Source organism: Octopus sinensis, linkage group LG2, assembly GCF_006345805.1.
Source record: "Octopus sinensis linkage group LG2, ASM634580v1, whole genome shotgun sequence".
Classification (NCBI taxonomy): Eukaryota; Metazoa; Mollusca; class Cephalopoda; order Octopoda; family Octopodidae; genus Octopus; species Octopus sinensis.
In genome coordinates this window covers 52,827,848-52,848,665 of record NC_042998.1, presented here as the reverse complement: position 1 = coordinate 52,848,665, position 20,818 = coordinate 52,827,848, and the positions used below count along the sequence as shown (strand labels likewise).

Here is a 20,818-nt window from a genome sequence, read left to right as displayed (position 1 = left end):
GTTCAATGCAATTTTGGCTATATATTAAGTCTTAATTTAGAGATAAATATTAAAAGTGCAGTCGGATGAGATTGGTTTAAACCTTTTAATGCTAAACTGACTGAAACTGTTACTGCTCCTCTGGTAAAAACTATGCATTTAAAGCAGTTAATCTTTGAATTTAAACTTTTCCTTATGTTCCAAACACTAACTTAATAATAATCCTTCCATCTATAGGCACAAGGCCTAAAATTTGGAGGGAGCGAGTGCTATTGGATTACACCAGCCCCAGTGCCTGGTTCTTATTTCATTGGCCCTGAAAAGATGAAAAGAAAAGTCAACTTGGGTGAGATTTGAGCTCAGAATGCAAAGACAGATGACATGCTTGGCAGCATTTTGTCTGGCTTGCTACCAATTTTGCCAGCTCATCGCCTTTACTATCATCATCATCATTCACATTTAATATCTATTTTCCATGCTGGCATGGGTTGGATGGTTTGACAGGAACTGACAAGGCCAGAGGCCACAACACATTCCATGGTCTGTTTTGGCATGCTTTCTGTAGCAGGATGCCCTTCCTAATGCCAACCACTCCACAGTGTGTGCTGGATGCTTTTTATATGGCACCATCACCAGTTCTTTTTATGTGGCACCAGCAGCTACACCAATGCTTTTTACATGGCATCTTGGTTTTAGGATCTCAGTTGGGTTGTTATGGGTGGGTCTTTCTCGTGTATAGCAATGTACAACATATCTCGGCCCTCATAATGAAAATATTAATTATTTTACTATTACTATGGTTGTTACTCAGAATCACCATGCTAGTCAACCTGGGGCTACAGAAAAAGATACTTGACCAAAATGCCGTGCAGTGGGACTGAATTTGAAACCATGTAGTTGTAAAGCTAGCTTCTTGACCTTTAGACTGCCTAATTAAATTTCCTGGTCATTCCTATAATGATGTTAATTATCCATCATAAAATAGAATTGATATTTTCTGCTTCTGCAATACTTTTCCAGTATCTCCTGTTGGTACTGTTTTCATATCCATTACAAAAAGTATTTGATTTTTTTGCTCTGTAAAGAGATATTTGATAAAATATGTGAAGAAATTAAGAAAATCTGAAAAATTATTCTTTGTAAAAAGTGTCATCGGGGGTGTCTCCACTTTTTGCAGCATAAGAAAGGTTTTTTTTCCCCACCAAAACCATGGAGTAAAGCTGCTTTCCACAGTTAATCATCATTTAACATCTGATCTCCATGCTGACATGTGCTGGAGAGTTTGATAGGAGCTGGTAAGGCTGGGAGCTGCACCAGTCTCCATTCTCTGTTTTGGTACAGTTTTTACAGTAGGATGCCCTTCCTAGTACCACCCACTTTACAGAGTGTACTAGATGCTTTTTATGTGGCACCAGCACCAATACATTTTACATAGCATTAGCACTGACAGGGTCACCAAGTACTTTGCAAGACAAAAAGCTCTTAGCTGGGAAGAGGGGGTATAATAAAATATAATTTGGGGCAGATATATCTGCCTTTCACATTTAAAGGGTTAACCACATGGCCATGTCTCTGCTTTCTAAGGGAAAGATTTTTATCACATATTATATTCACATACAATTTATCTATTTCAATACTATTTTGGTGTTCTACTTCCTGAGTATTTTTGAAGAAATAACATTTGAATTAGACCAGACTAAAATTCCAGTTTTTGCTTATTATATTTGGTGTCTCGGTTCATGGACGATAGCCTTACCTTTGTTGTTGGAGTTAAGACAGGGCAATTGATGGTACTTACAGAAACATGTATTCATGATTGCCCTTTTATCTCCAGGAAAAATGCTTGTACTTTTCATTCTTGGCATTTGAACTTTGGAAAATTCTTGATTCATGAGATTATATTATCTTCTTCTCAGTCATCATTGGCAATAGGGGTATTCTGTTGAGGTGCAGAAAATGGTTATAAATCTAGAATTTGTGTTTGTATGATATTTGATATGATTGCAGGTAAGCACACTGCCATCAATTCATTGTAGGAGAGTTCACCATCATTAATTTACCATGAAGAAAGTTCACCATGAAAAAAGTTTACTAAGAAAATATATCTATAGTATCTCACAATTAACAGGTAAAAACTATTTCACTGAAAAAAGAAAAAAAACAATGAATTGGGTGTTGGTGAACTTACCAGACATGACTTGATATAATTGTATCCATCTATGATGGTGTGTGCGTGTGTGTGTGTGTGTGCACGAGCTTCATTAGCTTACAGCTATTTCTTCTCTAAGATGCAGTGCACTCAGAGCTGAGTGCTTACAGCTTCCTTGGAGCTTCTAGAATACATGCATACAGTGACGTATAAACAAGCCAGTTATCAAGCTGTAGGAGACAAACACAAACACAAATATAGGTACACAACAGGTTTCTTTCAATTTCCATCTTCCAAATTCACTCTAAAGATTTTGTTGGCCATGGGCTATAGTAGAAGACATTTGCCCAAGGTGGCACATAGTTTGGAAGCAAGCTTCTTATCACACAACCATGCATGTGTTTCAGTGTGTGTGTGTGTGTGTGTGTGACATCAAAGCATTTTACCGATGGGCTTCTATACATTTTCTTAATAAAGAAGGAAACTTTACATAGATTTTTCAAATATTGATTTCTGAAATCAGTACAAGGTCACTCATTTGGGAACATGGCAACAATTGACTAAAGTGACTGTATTACCTGACTGGTATTATTTCATCAAACTTTAAAGTATGAAAAACAGATTTTACTTCTTCAAGATTTGATCTCAGAACTGTTCTCACAAATATCTCTAATGCAACCATAGCAATATTTTGTTCAGCTCAGTTTAACATTTATTATGAAGAATATTTCACTGCAACCGAACAATTTCAATGTTTTTTTTTTGTTGTTTTTTGAGGGTTTTTTACGTCTTTAGTATGTACACCACCACTCCTTGGCAAAATTTCCATTACTGCTAAGATATTAACAGGTTTCTTAATCTTCTGTTGGGATTCTGTTTATTTCTCTCTAACATGGTTAACATATACATACCTCTATGAAGAATAAAAGTACACATTATTTCTATCATTCTGGAATGAATAAAAACACCAGTAAAATCAGAAACTTGCATGTTTTTGTTGCTTAGTACCATATTTCCTTGTATCAAGGATACTACTTAGTTTTTTTTTCTTAACATAAGTCTCAAAAATTTGCAATGCATCTCAGCAAAGAAAGGTTACATTTTACATTAAGCAGTTTTAAATGAAGAGGAAAGTTATCTATGTTAAACTTACCATGTCCTTGTGCTTTAACAAGGAAAAAAAAATCCTGATAATAAGTAATCAATGAAATCTATGCGTTGCTAAGACATCAAAAAATATTGGTAAAGTATGTAAAAGTGCTAATGGCTTGTTTGTGACTTTTTAAAAAAAATCTTTTATATGTTTTGGTTATTAAACTGTGGCCATGCTGGGGCATCACTTTGAAGGGCTTAGGTCTAACAAATCGACCTCAGTATTTGGGCTTTAAACTTGGTACTTATTACATTGATTCCTTTTTGCCAAACTGCTAATTTACGAGAACATAAACTGACCAATACTGATTGTAAAGCCGAGGCTGGGGGACAAACACAAAAAGACACACATGTAGATATATACATACATATATGATGGAATTCTTTCTGTTTCCATTTAGCAAATCCACTCACACAGGCTTGGGTTTGCCTAGGTTCTAGTAGATGACACTTGCCCAAAATGATGTGCAGAGGGACAGAACCCAAGACTACATGGTTTGAAAGCAAGTTTCTTAACTACACAGCCATATGAATATTTATGTATGTGTGTCTGTGCAGGCATCTAAGAGCAAAAGGAAGTTCATGTGACAAATACCTTGTAGTATTAAGTTATGGCTGCTTCCAATTATAACTAGTTGATTTCATGTGTTGTCTTCCTCCAAGATTGATAAAATAACTACAGAACTGTGCTGGTGTTCATAATCAACTAAACTCTTTGAGGTCATTTCCCAAACACCACTGTAGTCCAATAAATAACAGAAGAAAGAAGAACGGAAAGAAAACTAAAAAAAAAGAATATTTTATGAGATTGATTTTATATGGAATTTTGTATGAGAGATATGGAGGTATTAGGTAAGATTTATTTAGTCTATGATGAACTTGATATATTTATAGATAAATGCTATGTTTTATGTATATTTCGTAAATTCTGTTAGTGATCATGTTTTTCTGTAGTCTGAGCTGTATGAATAATATTAAGTCATTTTATATCCTACCTAGTATTTTAGTATCTTAGGAGTGTCATTATTTGAATATCATTAAAGCATGTTTCGTTGTCCTGTTCATGAAGTGTTGTGTTGTGATTTATTTGCTGTAATGTAATCAGTGGAATATCTTGAGACCAGAATTCCATCTTGTTTTATGTATGATTGGAATTTGTATGCAGCTGATTCTGGTGTCTTGAGAGTGGATGTGATTTAAATGTCATCTGCATAGAGTGGTTCAAGTACGTAAGAAAGTTGTCACAAAGTAGAAACACTGATACGCTACATAAGTAAAAGCTGAAGGAGAAGAGAAATAAAAACAGAGATTCTTACTAGACACTGATCCATGATTTCTTAGCTTTAACGAATACTTTATCTTGAAATTGAGAAAAGTGGTTAGCAGGATATCTTCTGGTGGCATTCCATATGATATGTTGAGTATGTTTCAGATAATTGGAATGCAAGTAATAGAATCAAATGCCATCTTAAGGTGCAAAGAAGAATGTTTTTGTTGGTTTTGTTAAGAATACATCATTCTATGATTTTGAAGAAAAGCACAAATTGGATTTTGCTAAGTTTTCGATGCTATAATATCGCTTCATTCTTGGAATTTATTTGTTAGTAAGAAAACTTGTTAGGATTTCTTATGCTTTATCCACTTTACCTGTTATGACCTAACATTACAAATTTTGAGAGATAGGCATTGTTGATTATACAGTACAATTCAAAAGTCTCTCTAAGTGGGGTGAGTTAACTTCAATATACATCTCATTTCCCTCTCATCCTTTCTATCTCTACCCTTCCTTCACTTCTTATTTCCATGCCACAGTCTTCATGAACCATATTCATTATCTTAGTCCCCTCTGTTGACTACCATGGATTAAGGATTTCAGGATAGCTTGGCCTACAGTCTTGCTCTTCATACTGCTAACTTCCTGGGACATTCCAGACTGTTTAACTACTTATGCCAGGATTAGCATTATGCCATTTTTTCTATAATGAATATTCTTTCATCTTTTGACAATTTTCTAACACACGCATGCACACACACACACACACACACACACAAACACACATGTATGCATACATACATACACACATGGAAACATGCATACAGAAGTACACACGTACACACAAACACACACACACATAAAGACACACTGAGACACATACACACACTCACACATATACACAAACATAGCCACACACCCTTGTACACACATGCCCTCCCATACATACATGGACATGTGCACGCATACATATGCTCATGCTCACACACAGATAGATATCAATTTATTCAACATTTATCAAACAAAGAAGATGGTTTAACTGTCTTAGAGAGAAAGATTATATGAATGAATGTGTGCATTTGTGAAGAAAACAAAGAGAAAACCAAAACTGCTATCTTATGTATAAGAAAAATGTCGTAGTATTTAAAAAACACACATGTACATATGGATGCACACACTTATGTATAAACACACACACACACATGCAGACATACACGCACTCACATACTCATCTCAGACAGATCTCGGATGAATCCCAATGCTAGAACATAAGTTGAAAAGAAATGGAAGTGGAGAGACGTGTCACTGAAAAGATTGCAACAATGCAATGAAATAATTATTTGACAAAAAAAGAAACGACAACACTAACAATACTGAACATTTGAACAATTAACTGTTTGACCAAAGTGTTTAACATGTGAGTTTGAAAAACTAGTAAAAAATGATTGATCGATAACTTAATTAACATAGTAACTAATCCATTAATTAATAATAACAACAAAGGACTGAACCAGTGTGTGTGTTTATATTATCAGCATAATGCCCCTCCCAAGATTCAATAGTATTCCAAAATTGTTCACAAGAAAATAGCAAAGATAGTATTGAGAATACATAAAAACAAAAAACTGTTAGATATAAATTTTATATATTATTTAGACGCCAGAGATTTCTGAATCATGCTGAATATTGATTTCATTATTTCAATGTTACATATTTTACTGACCTCTAGAGAGGCAAAAGGAAAATCAGCCTTGACAAGATTTGAACTTAGAATTTTAAAAGATGAAGCTACCACTATTTCATTAAGCTAACGAGGGAACTTTTTCATAGATGTCCTCTAAAAATAGTCACCAAAGAGGGTGAAATGTAAAGTTGACTTTAAAAGTGTTTGAACTCAGAATGCAGAGATTCAAAATAAACACTGAGGCATTCTACCAAATGCTTTAATGGCCTTGCTAAATTATTGCCAGTTAGCTAATGCTAACCAACCAATATTTCACTGAGATTTTATAAAGTTGTTATTGGTTAGTGAGAGTAGAAAGGGTAATACCCATGTGTCATCTAACAGAACCTCCAAGTGTAGAGGAGCAAAACAATATAAAACCATGGTTTATAGATTAGCATTTGGACAAAGAATTTACCTGATTACTTGTAATAGAGTAGACTCCACTAACAGCACCCATGAATTAAGGTGGTGGTGTTAAACCAGGTAATAAATTAGATTTAACACCTTTGTACAGCTACACCTCATCTAGCAGACTTGACCATTTTCTTTCTACCAAATTTCTCTCACAAAACTTTAGTTGATCCAAGGCTATGATAGAAACATTTCTCCAAGACACTGTTCTGTGAGATTGAACCCAGAAACACATCATTGCCCAGTGAACTTCTAAACCATATGGCCAGTAGGTAGATTATTTTTTAATAAATTTTCGTAGGTTTCTCCTATTTCGAGCATTATATAATCTGAGCCAACTGGGAGTATTTAACAATAATAACATTCTGAAATTTTTATGCCTTTATAACAGCTTTCCATTATATTTCCTGTCGTTTTTGTTAATTCTGTTGTTCTTGTCATATTTTTCCCTTTAAGGTTCTTAAAGCTATATTTAATTGTCTCTGACGCTGAACAATCTCTTTCTTGGCATGTCTTCCTACATAAATTTTATCTCCCTTTCACATTCTCAATAATAAAAATTTTTTACATCATTTCTAATCATTCCACTCAAAAGCAACTTATAGAAACAACATATTTTTATTTTTCACTAATTCCAAACCATGAGTAAACATGGCAAACAATGTTTTCAGAAGTGTTAAGTAGAAGTCAGATGAAACATTTTCTTCCAATTACATTCATTACCAGGCTGATACTTCAAATTCCCTTGAGATTCTAAGTATGAATTGGTAATTTGGTTTACCTACTTTCTAAAATGGAGAACAACAATTAAAAGTATTTACAAGTGAAATAAATACATCAGGCACTATTCAATCATTTTCTATTCAAATAAATGAGGCATGTTTAGCACATTTATAAAACTAACTCTGAAGAACATACATACATGATGTTTTTTGGTATGACTCTTGTGATTTGAAAAGATTTACGGTGATAATTTTGCATTTTCATTTGTAGTTTTGTCTCTGAAATGAAGATGAAGTTTAGAAGAAATTATAAAACATGACATCAAATTACTATTAAAACTGACATGAAAATAACAAATTATAGAAAAGATTATACATAATTAAGATTATATTTCAAATTATTAAAATTATATTTGTATCCGTGACCTAATATACAAGAAAATTATTTCCTTCATTTTATAGATAAAGTTTCCTAGTCTGTATCTAGTTCAAGACTGTGTATATATATCCAGGAATGAGATCAAACCAATTGAACATACTATAGATAAAAAAAGCATTGTAAATATAGACTGCAACAAGGTTAAGTGTTAAGAGAATTGTAATCTTATAAACATCAACACATCTTAGACATTTGATCTTAAATAAGCTTTAAGAATAAACTATATTTTCAATATATCAGATGGTTTATGAGACTGGCATATGTCTAAAATTGGATGCACTATATTTTGTTTCTATCAATACTGTAAAATAACATCATAATATTTGTATTTTCATTTGGTTTTTATTTTCCTCATTGTTACAAACATTTTGTTATAACTGCCATCACTTGTTATAATTCATAATTTATATAATTATACTTATTCATTTTCTTTCTTTACAGCTGTCCTTTTGATAATAATATTTTGTCAAACATTTGCTGAGCCAATGGTGAAGCCACTATCCTTAGGCTTCCTTGTCCAACGAAGGAATAACTCCATACCAAGTCATCCTACAGACTATCCTTTCTCACAAGGTAGCAGAAATGGTCAACTCATGAAAGATACAGTGTCATTAAAGCCTCACAAGCTCGATTCCAAAAAAACAACAAACAGCCTTAATATGACACAATTTAAAAAATTTAGTCAATGGTCAAACAATATTAATTCAAGCAAAACAAATCCAGGAACTACAACACAATCTTCTTATGTAAAAAACCATCATCTCCAGGATACAGTGAAAGATAAACAAGAAAAATCACAACACCAAACTGTTTCAAAAGATTTTAATTATGTCCATACAACAGTGCATTCTGTTCCACCGAGATTGAAAAATTCTAGCACAAAAACTGTAGACTTTTCAAGTTACCAGCAGCAAACAACTAAAGATAAACAATTGAAGGAAAACACTAATATTATACTTACAAAACCAACAAGACATACACATGTGAATGGAACTCATCTCAGTAGCAATCAAAACATCCCCACCACATTGATGTCCATTAAAAATAACAAATTCCGGCCAAAAATTTCTAAATTATCAAACATATCAAAAACATCATGGGAAAACACTTCACAAAATATTCCCCCTTCAGCTAAAAATGTAATTAATGTTTCTAAGAAGTCATCTCCTACCAAAAAGTTACTAAAAACAGTTACTTCCCCTTTAGTACATTCATCTACAGTCTGCTTGCACTGTTTATCTGAACAAGATACTACTCATGTTCATAAAACTAGTAGAAGTGTATATACTGACAAAGACCGCTTGGCAACCCATTTGAAAAACTCTAAACTACTACCATCAAGTGTATTAGCAAAGGCTAAATTTTCAACAATAGACAAAAAGAAAGAAAGCTCTAAATTTCCTTATAGCAAAACAACAATAGCAGGAATCCCTAGCAAATTGTTGACTCATAACGCCAAACTCCAATCAACTTTCCTTCCAATCAAAAATTCAGATCAACCTAAGCATGTTTCCACATTTTTGTCTTCATCAATTCCATCCTTCCATTCTACACATTTTACATTTTTAAAAACTCAACCTACACCAAAACCCCAACCAACAACCACAAGTAAAAACATAAAAACCACCCATAATTTTAAAGGTAACTTGACTCATGATTCATTAGCAATGACAAGTATTAGCCCGACATCAAATAGGGTTGATACTTCAGTGACAAATAAAACAAAAATACAAACTACTAAGGGTGTTGTTACGCACCCAAAATCAACAGTTAGTTCAATAACAAAACCCTACACAACAACAATTCTAATGTCTAGCATACTTTCAAAAACAAACAGTGTGCCCAAATATACTAAGGGCTCCAGTACTACCACTTTCACTCCCACTTCATCTGCAATAACTCCTACAACTAGAAAAATTATTACTTCTGCTTCTAGTACCACTGACTTTAATACATCACATGGTACAGCTTCTGTTCCTGCTAAGGCCACTGCTAAAGCTACAAAAACTGTAAGCACGGTAGCAAAAGCAATAACTTCAACTACTACTGTTACAACTACTACTACTATTACTACTGCTACTTCTACTACTACAACTACTACTAGTAAACCAACCTCTTTTAAATCCACAACTACATTTGTTGCATCATCAACTTCCCCGCCTCTTCCATTACCAGACACAACGACATTTCCATTCACATCAACTGGAAAGAGACTGGGAACAACACAAATCCCAGTTTTGATCTTAAGCACAGTTTTGGTGCCATTCACCACAAGGAAACCTCATATACCATCATACATCATAGTTCGTGTAACTACCTCTTGGTACCAGTTCTGCCAAAACAAATCTGACTTTTGTCAAGAAATATCACAAATCTTAGAAAAAGCTCTCAAGACTCCTTTTAATTCCAGTCATATCTCTTTTATCAATGCCGAATTCTCCAAATGCCTGGATCTTACTTCTGCTCAAAATATGAACGATGACAGAGTCATTGATATCAAATTGTATATATTAAACTCTAGAGGGGAGTATGACCAAAGTCTCACAGAAAAAAGCTGGAATTTCATTTCTTTAAACTTTGGTAAAAACCCAAATTCACGGTTTTTTGGTATGGTAAGAATCTTATTTTACTATTTGTTTTTTCTTGAATATATGTATATATCTATATATCTATCTATCTAAATATCTATATCTATCTATCTATATATATATATATATATATATTGGCCACAGTCTATATATGTATGTATGTAGATATATATATATATATGAATCATCTTAACATGTTGAACCATTGAACTCTGCACATTTTTTCTCTCTTTTTTTTTTATTTTCATTTTCTCTCCATTTTTTCCTCTTAATCCTTTCTGTTGAAGAGGGTAGGTTCAAAACATAAGAAACTTTTCCATTTTTCCCCGAGTGTTAAAGTAATACATCTGCTTGTTATTCCTACACCTGTCTCTTCATCTTTTATTCTCTCTAAATTTGAAATATATATGTGTGGTGGTGGTGGTGGTGGGAGTTCAAACAGATTTTTAGTGGTGGTACAAAAATGGTGAGAAAATTTAATTTGAAATCAGGCATTAAAAGATAATCTTTCTGATACTAGTGGAGATGAAAGATTTATTGTCAACCTAAACTACTTTACTTGCCAATCTAACAGAGTTTTAAAGGTGCAGTTTTTTTGTTTTTTTGTAATATTTAGCTTAAAAACCAAAATAACACTATCATAGATAATGGATGAAAGGTTTACTCAATAACAGTTAAAATATTTTTATATCATTTTTCACCTTCAAAAGACAATTTTAAATCCTGTAATTTCATATCATGCAATGCCAGCAATCAGTCTCTCAGAGCAAAGGATTGTGTTTATACAACTTATATTTAATTGCATTTGAAATCAGTCTTTGTTGTTACACAATGAATTCATAATATAGAATAAAATATTAGGAAATTATTTATATTTAATAGTATTTATCTTATTTATAAAATGGCAAACTGGCAGAATCATTAGCCTGCTGGGCCAAATGCTTAGAAAGCATGTCATCTGTCTTTACGTTCTGAGTTCAAATTCAACTGAGGTCAACTTTGCCTTTCATCCTTTCGGGGTTAATAAAATAAGTACCAGTTGAGCACTGGGGTCAATATAATTTACTTATCCTTCCCTCAAAATTGCTTGCCTTGTGTCAGAATTTGAAACCAAAGTTTATTTCATTTGATTATATTTATTAATTTACCCTTCTCATCATCTTCCTAACAACCAACATTTTTGACATTTCTGTATTTGAGAAAACAGCAATTAACCTTATCTTCATAGTCATCCTCACTCTTTGCATCCTTTTCTGTGTTTGGGAGATGAAAGATAAATTTTGTCCCTTTGTAGTACTTAATAAACAGAGTTTCTCTTTGTATGTATTCACAATGTAAAGAACTGTCAATATACCAACTTCATTACTGTTATATGTTTTCCTCTGTTCTGATCCAGTGTTTAGTATCAGAAACAGCATCCAAAAGCTGATGTAGCTTTACCATACATGATTTTGTGATGCACATGGACACAACATCACGGATGTTTCCTAGAATCAATAAATGTTTTGAGTCTTTCAATATCAGACACCCTCACCAAAGTGACCCATCGAGGGTTGACCAAGCTCTAACTTGTGTCTAGTTGGCACTTACCCTAATTGCACTGCTCCTTCTCGGGCTCACACCTCTTAATTCATAGCCACCTTAAGACATCTGTTGCCTCCTCAGCCAAACTGATGGCATTCTGCCCACTGGCTCTGATAATGCCTCGTTAGCTTGAGGCCACTTTAAAAAAAAAAATGATAATGAAATTATTGTATACAGTGCTCAGGTGCACCACAACTTAACAAAAGTGCATATAAAGCATGTGCATTAATGTACAAATGTCTGGGAAGTGAACAGTGATACATGCTTGCGTGTGTATGGAGGGGAGAAAATCAGGTATAGTGTTGGCGGATCTCAGGAAGCATGAAAGTTTTGAAGGATGCAGTGCTCTGACAACTAACAACTGATGCCGGCAGTTTGTTCCATGCTTCAGCAACTCTTTGTGTGAAAAAATGTTTCCGAAAGTCATGGGAGCTGTGCTGTTTTCTGACTTTGTAAACATGTCCATAGGTGTTAGACAGATGGAGTTTGAAAAGGTGCTCAGGGTTATTGTTTGTAAGATAGATAATAATTTTATGGGTGTCTGCCAAGTCAGCTGCCAGACGTCAGAGTTTCAATATATCCATGCCCAGAGAAGTAACAACGCTCAATTATCCTGCTTGGGTCAGTTGTTTGCAACACCTGAGGTTATGGGAACTATGCATTAATACTGGCCTTACCTCTTTATCTCACCAGGGTCAGTTCCTTTGCACATAAAACAGTGACACTGCTTTTTGCTTTACTTTGTACCAATCTATATAGTCCAAGTACCTGGAACAAACCTAAATAAAGTATAGCCAATTAAATCAAACTCTGTATATAAACTGACATTTATTTTATTAATGATGGAAGTATTAAACACAAATCCAAAACAAAATTAAAGAACCGTGATAATCTTCATTGAATCAAGTATTAAAATAAAATAATTTAAAGTGGTCTTCTACTTATTATCTACTCCCAAATTACTGCTGTAGAGCTGTTGTTCTTATCTTGCATAATTTTAGCTGGCACAATAAAATAGAAATATTGAAGTTTGAGCATAGTTTGAGAAATGGAAAATTTTCAATTGTTTGAGAAATAGAAAATTATTAATTGTTTTAATAATATGTAAAGTTCTTTTGTTTGGTGAAGTTTGAAGAATATAATAACTTATTTCATTATCAAATTTTACTAATTGAATCTAAGAAAGATAAAGTTGAAATTTAATATTGACTTGGTCAGCTAAATTTCTCTCTTGAAGCCTAACCAAAGTTTCTAATGGTTTATTTGTTTATTTTATTTAACTCATAAAATTCATGAGAAATTTTCCTTACGTTGTATAAAATGAATGGAAATCTTTAAGTTAGGAACCATGTAATTCAAACAGAATCCTTGGCAATCTTAAATGTAATAAATCACCTAATTCTAAAAGTGCCTCAAACTGTTTCATACAAAGCCATAAAACAATCTGTCTCTTGCATGTTATATTGTATTGGAATCAAATGACTGCTTATCTAATTAATATCAGATGAATTGACATTTAATGTGCTGAAATATATTCTCTTTATGCCTTTCACTTTCTGCACATGATTTCTACCCCTACTCCTTCATTCTAGTGGTAAATCTCCAAGAGTCCATCATGATATCTCCCCGTAACACCCACCATAATCGGTATTCGAAGGTCACTTGTAATTTACACAGGTCATTAGTCTGAAGTTAATCGTTGAGAAGATTATAGTTTAACCATTGAAGAAATCGGTTTTGTTCCACTAGTTGAGAGAAGAACCAACGTATCAAGTTACATAAACATACAAGTAGGCACATTACATGCTCCTCTGATATAGTTTAATGCATTCACATGTTGCATAATCTGTTACAGCTATAAACTTTACTTGATTATTACACATGCATTCACATTATGCATGCATACTGAATATGTATACATAAATATTGCACAAATGCTCATTTAATAACCATTTCCAATGCACATATACACTCACACATATGCACATATATATCAGCAGAAAATCATTACAAGCACATTTATACATTTATATCAACAACAGTATATAGTAAGTTACAAAAATAAAAGGAAAAGTTATAATGAAAAATTACAATAGTTGTATCCTGCTGCCTGTTGTAGAAAACACACATGTGAGATTTATATGGAAGAGCGTAGGCTTGAAACGTTAAAGACTTTTTCACTTCTTGAGCATTATACTAATACATCTGTTTGTTGTCTACACCACCTGTCTTCGTCTTTTGTTGTTGTTTTTTGTGAGTTCCCCCCTATACAATAATATATATTTATACAGCAGGGTTCACCACTACCCCCTGCTGGAGCCTCGTGGAGCTTTAGATGTTTTTGCTCAATAAAAAACTCACAATGCCCGGTCTGGGAATCAAAACCGCAAGTCCGCTGCCCTAACCACTGGGCCATTGCACCTCCACTATATACACACACTATATATATATATGTATATATATATACCTGGTATTGTATGAGTTGATGTACCTTGAATTTTATGAATCCTTATAACAAAATAGTGTGTGTATGTGTCTGTGTCTGTGTGCATACACACGCACATACATATCTAGAAATACATACATACATACATACATACATACATACATACATACATACATACATACATACATACATACATACATACATACATGCATACACTCATATCTCTAATGCTGTTTATACTTACAGCTATAATTATTACTTTTCATATACCCTCATATTCATGTTTGCTGATACTTATCTATTCTTATATGAATAACTCTTAATACTTAGATATACTTTTTCTCATATATGCAATTGCCAGCATTAGAATGTCTGCTAAAAGAAGATAGAAATAAGCTTCAACTATTTCAAAATTCTTTAGAATTAAATCTGTTTTTTCATTCACCTGTCTCCAATATTATTAAATAATTTTGAAATCTTATGTAATTCCATATCCTGATAGAAATAAATGCAAATATAATACATTCTGGCTGTTTGTAAAGAAAATTGACAGCTTTGCATCATTATGATTTAATAACTTTAATATTCAGTGTAGTGATACTTGACAGATATATTAAATTTAATTTCATAAATTTTTCCACCATGAAAAAAATTCATGCCTTCATACATGCACAGGTATTACTGCATGTTTAAGAAGTTCATTTTAAATCTGACCATGTGGAATCTTGAGCAAGTGTCATATACTATAGACCATTGCATCATGTATGAATTTGGTTGATGGTAACTGTAAAAGCTCATTGTGTAGGTATATCCATCCATCCATCTGTCTATCTATCTATCAATCAATCAATCTATCTATCTATCTATCTATCTATCTATCTATCTATCTATCTATCTATCTATCTATCTATCTATCTATATATATATATATATATATATATATATATAGGCGCAGGAGTGGCTGTGTGGTAAGTAGCTTGCTAACCAACCACATGGTTCCGGGTTCAGTTCCACTGCGTGGCATCTTGGGCAAATGTCTTCTGCTATAACCCCGGGCCGACCAATGCCTTGTGAGTGGATTTGGTAGACGGAAACTGAAAGAAGCCTGTCGTATATATGTATATATATATATATATATGTATGTGTGTGTATGTGTTTGTCCCCCTAGCATTGCTTGACAACCGATGCTGGTGTGTTTACGTCCCCGTCACTTAGCGGTTCGGCAAAAGAGACCGATAGAATAAGTACTGGGCTTACAAAGAATAAGTCCCGGGGTCGATTTGCTCGACTAAAGGCGGTGCTCCAGCATGGCCGCAGTCAAATGACTGAAACAAGTAAAAGAATAAAAGAAAGAATATACATGCATATATATATGTATGTATATATATGTGTAACAAAACAGGAAAGTAGAAACATTTTAGTATTATCTATTCTTCATTACATGTGTTACATTTGCTAATAGGAACTACAAATATCTACATGTTAGATAGACATATAACGAATCTCCTGTTAGAAATTTGTCAGACAAAGAAATAAAATATGTATGTATGCATGCAGATTTATATGTTTTACTTCATGTATGTCTTCTCATGCATATACTTGCATATCTAGATATGCTTATACATATTTAAATGATTCAGAAAGTTTTACAGATTTTTACAGTACCAGTGATGGCTTGAATCTATAGTTTTCGAATCAGATTTCTTCTTTCTGGTTTTGTTTGTGTGTATGTATAAATGTAATGCATTTATGTATGTTTGTGTGTGTGTGTGTGTGGTGTGTGTGTGTGTGTGTGTGTGTGTGTGTATGTGTGTGTGTGTGTGGTTGTGTATGTGCTTGTATGTGTGTGCTGTCTGTCTTTGTGCAGTGTACCTTCCACCACTTGACAACCAATGTTGGTTTCTTTATATCTCTGTATTTGTGCAGTTCAGCAAAATGAGATTGAAATAAAAACAGTACCAGGTATAAATAGGATATTGGGAATGATTTAATCAGCCAACTCCTTTGGGTGCCCCAGTATAATTACATTCCAGTGACATAAACCATCAGCATTTAAATTGGCTATATCTGGCCCAGATATTTTACCTGTTTTTTGTTCAAACTGGCCAGATTCAGCTTCTCACACCAGCCCTTTAATGATATTCTAAAAATAAACAATCACATCATTGAAGTTTTGAAGCTACATGACAATGAATGATAGATTTAAAACAAAGTGAATATATAAGCATCACATTTGACAGAATAATCTGAATAAACAGGTAAAATGGATAAACAGGTAAAAGAATAAAAGAATGAATACCTTTTCAAAGCTCAGGTAGAATATTTGAATAGGATATAGCTAGTTTAAGTGCTAAAGGATTAAGCAATCATAGTGAGCCAACTCCTAAAAGGCTCATATAAAAGAATTAAGATGACCCTCTGGAAAGTCATATGGGTCTTGTAAACATACCACCACATGCCTCTGCCAGGTCATGTGGGAACCAGCATGTTAGAATTCACCAAAGTTTCTCTCTTTCCTCTGACTTGCAGGAAATTGTATACTCCACTCTTTAATGTAAAGTTACTTCATGTATTTCATATATATATTAAGTGTATACATACATATATATATATATATATACTTATGAAAGGGTGCTGAAAAGTTCCTGGCTTTAAGAGTATCATGAAAGGCCTGATGGGAGGCCCAAACTTCCCCAGTTCTTTCACAGGGCTTAGCAAAACTGAAAGACCACTGCAAAAAGTGTATGAATCTGACAGCAGGGGAATATTTTCTTTTACCCAAAGCCAGGAACTTTTCAACACATCCCTTGTAGGTATATATATATATTTGTGTTTGTGTGTGCGGTGGCACACAAGAAAACCATCCGAACGTGGCCGTAGCCAGTACCGCATCAACTGGCCTCCGTGCTGTGGGCACGTAACAAACACCATCCGATCGTGGCCGTTCGCCAGCCTCATCTGGCACCTGTGTCGGTGGCACATAAAAACACCATCCGAGCGTGGCCGTCTGCCAGCCTCGTCTGGCACCTGTGTCGGTGGCACATAAAAAACACCATCCGAGCGTGGCCGTTCGCCAGCCTCGTCTGGCACCTGTGTCGGGGGCACATAAAATCACCCACTACACTCTCGGAGTGGTTGGCGTTAGGAAGGGCATCCAGCTGTAGAAACACTGCCAGATCTGACTGGCCTAGTGCAGCCTTCGGGCTCCCCAGACCCCAGTTGAACCGTCCAACCCATGCTAGCATGGAAAACGGACGCTAAATGATGATGATGATGATATATATATATATATACACACACACACACACTCACATGCAGAGTCTATATGTTGAGTGATTTTTCGCTATTTGTATTATTAAATCTCTCACTCTGTCTCAAGTAATATATAATAAGAAGACCTGTTGAACTGAGTGAAATCATAGTCATGGCCATTGCCAGTGCTGCCTGACTGGCTCCTGTGCTGGTAGCACGTAAAAAGTACCATTCAAGAGTAGCCAATGCCCGTGTCGCCTGATTGGCACCCATGCTGGTGGCACGTAAAAAGCAATGTTCAAGCGTAGCTGATGCCAGTGCTACCTGACTGGCTCCCATGCCGGTAGCACATAAAAAGCACCCACTACACTCTTGGAGTGGTTGATGTTAGCAAGGGTGTCCAGCTGTAGAACCCTTGCCAAATCAGACTAGAGCCTGATGCAGCCTCCTGGCTTGCCAGTCCTCAGTCAAACCATCCAACCCATGCCAGCATGGAAAGCGGACGTAAAACAACGATGATGATAATGATGTTATTATAAGCTGTTGCCAGTCTCTTTGGATTCTGTATATTACCTATTGTATTTTTTTTCTATAATTTAGTCATAGGTGTGGCTGTGTGGTAAGAAGGTTTTGCTTCCCAACCACATGGTTCTGGGTTCAGTCCTACTGCATGGCACCCTGTGAAAGTGACTTCTAGTATGGCCACAGGCTGATCAAAGCCTTGTGAGTGGATTTGGTAGGCGGAAACTGAAAGAAACTCATCATATATATATTAGGTTGTTTCACAAGAAATGTCACATTTTTAATTACTTGTTATTTCAGTCATTTAAAAACTCACTTTTGTATAACTTGCATTTAATCTTGACACTTTTCCTTTCCCAACATACCCACAGACCTTATGAAAATGATAACAACCAAACTATGCTCAGTGATTTTCTCGTATGAGTACAAACTTGGTCACTCTGCCATAGAAGCTCTACGGAATATCAAGCGGGCCTTTGGTAATGGTTTTTTTTACATCAGAACTGTTCAGAGATGGTGCCAAAGCTCTTGTTTCAGGAGATGATAGCCTTGAAAATAAACCAAGGTGTAGGCCAGAATCAGTTATTCAGCATGATGGATTAAATGCTTTGATTGAACAAAATCCGAGAATAAAGGTTCAAAAATTTTCATCAGAATTCCAAACATCTCTCACAACTGTTTTTGGACACCAGTAAAAAATTGGAAAAGTCAAGAAAACAGATAGGTTTGTTCCACATTAATTGAACAAGATTAAAAAAAAAATAGACGCCTCAAAGTGTGCTACGTATTGCTTTCTCGACTGGAAAAAGACCATTTTTACATCAAATCATTACTTGTGATGAGAAATGGATACTCTTTGACAACACCTAGAGGGAGGAGAATCACCCAAATCCACTATTGCACCTTAAAAAGTCAGTGGTGGTCCGTATGGTGGTCTGCAAAGGGAAGTTATTTATAATTCATTTTTGCAACAAGGAAAAACAGTAACAGTAACATTGTATTACCAGAAAATTGATTGCATGCATGAGAATTTGAAAAAGAAGCAACCCAGACTAGTGTATAGAGATGGCCCAATTTTGCCCCATGACAATGCACACCCTCACACTCCTCAAGCTTAAGGTCCAAAAGTTGCAAAGTTTGAATTATGAGATTTTGCAACATCCTCCCTATTCCCCTGATATCTCTCCTACTGATCATCACTTATTTAAGCATCCTCGTAACTTAGCAGTTTGGCAAAAAGGGACCAATAGAATAAGTGCCAAGCTTAACAAAATATAGGTACTGGGGTCAATTCATTCGACTAAAAATTCTTCAAGATGGTACCTCAGCATGGCCACTGTCTAATGGCTGAAACAAATTTTTAAAAAATATTATTGTCTAATATAAGATATAATGTTCAGAGTCTTTTCCCATCCAGATATACTGCAAGGTCACATGCCAACGAGGAAGCCACTACATGGTCACTTAACATACTAGAAATAGTAGTTAAATCTCTCTCAAATCACATTCTAGCATTTTGGAAAAGAAATAACATATCCTCATCTTTTTTGACACCAACCTGTTTGTGATCACCCCCTAGGTGTATGATATAAACCTTCTCTTTTAAAGTGATTTAAATTAAAACCTTCCATTGAAATTTCATGTCAATTTGTGTTCCAAACACTAGATTAATAAGAACCAAGGTATTTATTTTAATTTTTTTTTTCAAAATTAACTGAAACAAATCAAGTATATTTCAAATGAAAATTTAAAACAAAAGGGTTTACGTAGTCTTTGATATACAAAAGATGATGGAATGGTCAGAGATGTGATGTCTTTGATCATAGATCTGGTCAGTCAGGGTTGATTTCAGGTTCAACAACAACAGGGAAATACAAATAATTGTGTAAAATTCGAGAAGTTTATATTAATGTTCTGTTCATATGCTTGAAGACTGGTATTTGAATGGAATAGGCCCATATTTGGACTTTGGAAACAGATAACCACTATTAGTACAGAAGTAATTAATGTTTGACCTAGAAAATGAAACCCAACCTCTATTATCTATCTGATTTATCAACTGTTATACCCTATACTATGTGTCATAGATTTCCAATCAGATACAGTTCTGTAAGGTTTGGCTCAAAAATGATTATTGGATGAAAGCTATGTGCATTGTTTAATATATGTAAAGTATGGCTACAAACGTAACTCCACGTACACACGCACACACACACACACACACACATTCACACATATATAAGCTCAAGTATGATTGTGTGGTAAGGGATTTGCTTCCCAATCAAATGATTTCAGGTTCAGTCCCACTGCATGACACCTTAGGCAAAACTGACTAAAGCCTTGCGAGTGGATTTAGCTGATGGAAACTGAAAGAAAGCTCATTGTGTGTGTGTGTGTGTGTGTGCGCGTGTTTGTATGTTTGTGCATTTGTGTCTGTCCCTCGACTGCTTGACAACCAATGTTGGTGTGTTTATATCTCCATAACTTAAAGGTTCAGCAAAAAAATAACTATGGAATAAGTACCACACTGAAGTTAATTTGCTTGATTAAAAACCCTTCCAGTGCTCCAGCATGG

General features: G+C 34.6%; 1 protein-coding gene across 2 annotated transcripts in view; it reads left to right on the top strand.

Moving 5' to 3' along the window:
- Positions 1-20,818, top strand: part of LOC115222291 (signaling mucin MSB2) — a 311,767-nt gene that overhangs the window by 75,741 nt on the left and 215,208 nt on the right. For both annotated transcript variants that reach the window (XM_036513302.1, XM_029792468.2), the window contains one exon: positions 8,293-10,463. In XM_036513302.1, coding sequence (XP_036369195.1) covers positions 8,293-10,463 — 2,171 coding nt within the window. The remainder of the gene's footprint in view (positions 1-8,292; positions 10,464-20,818) is intronic.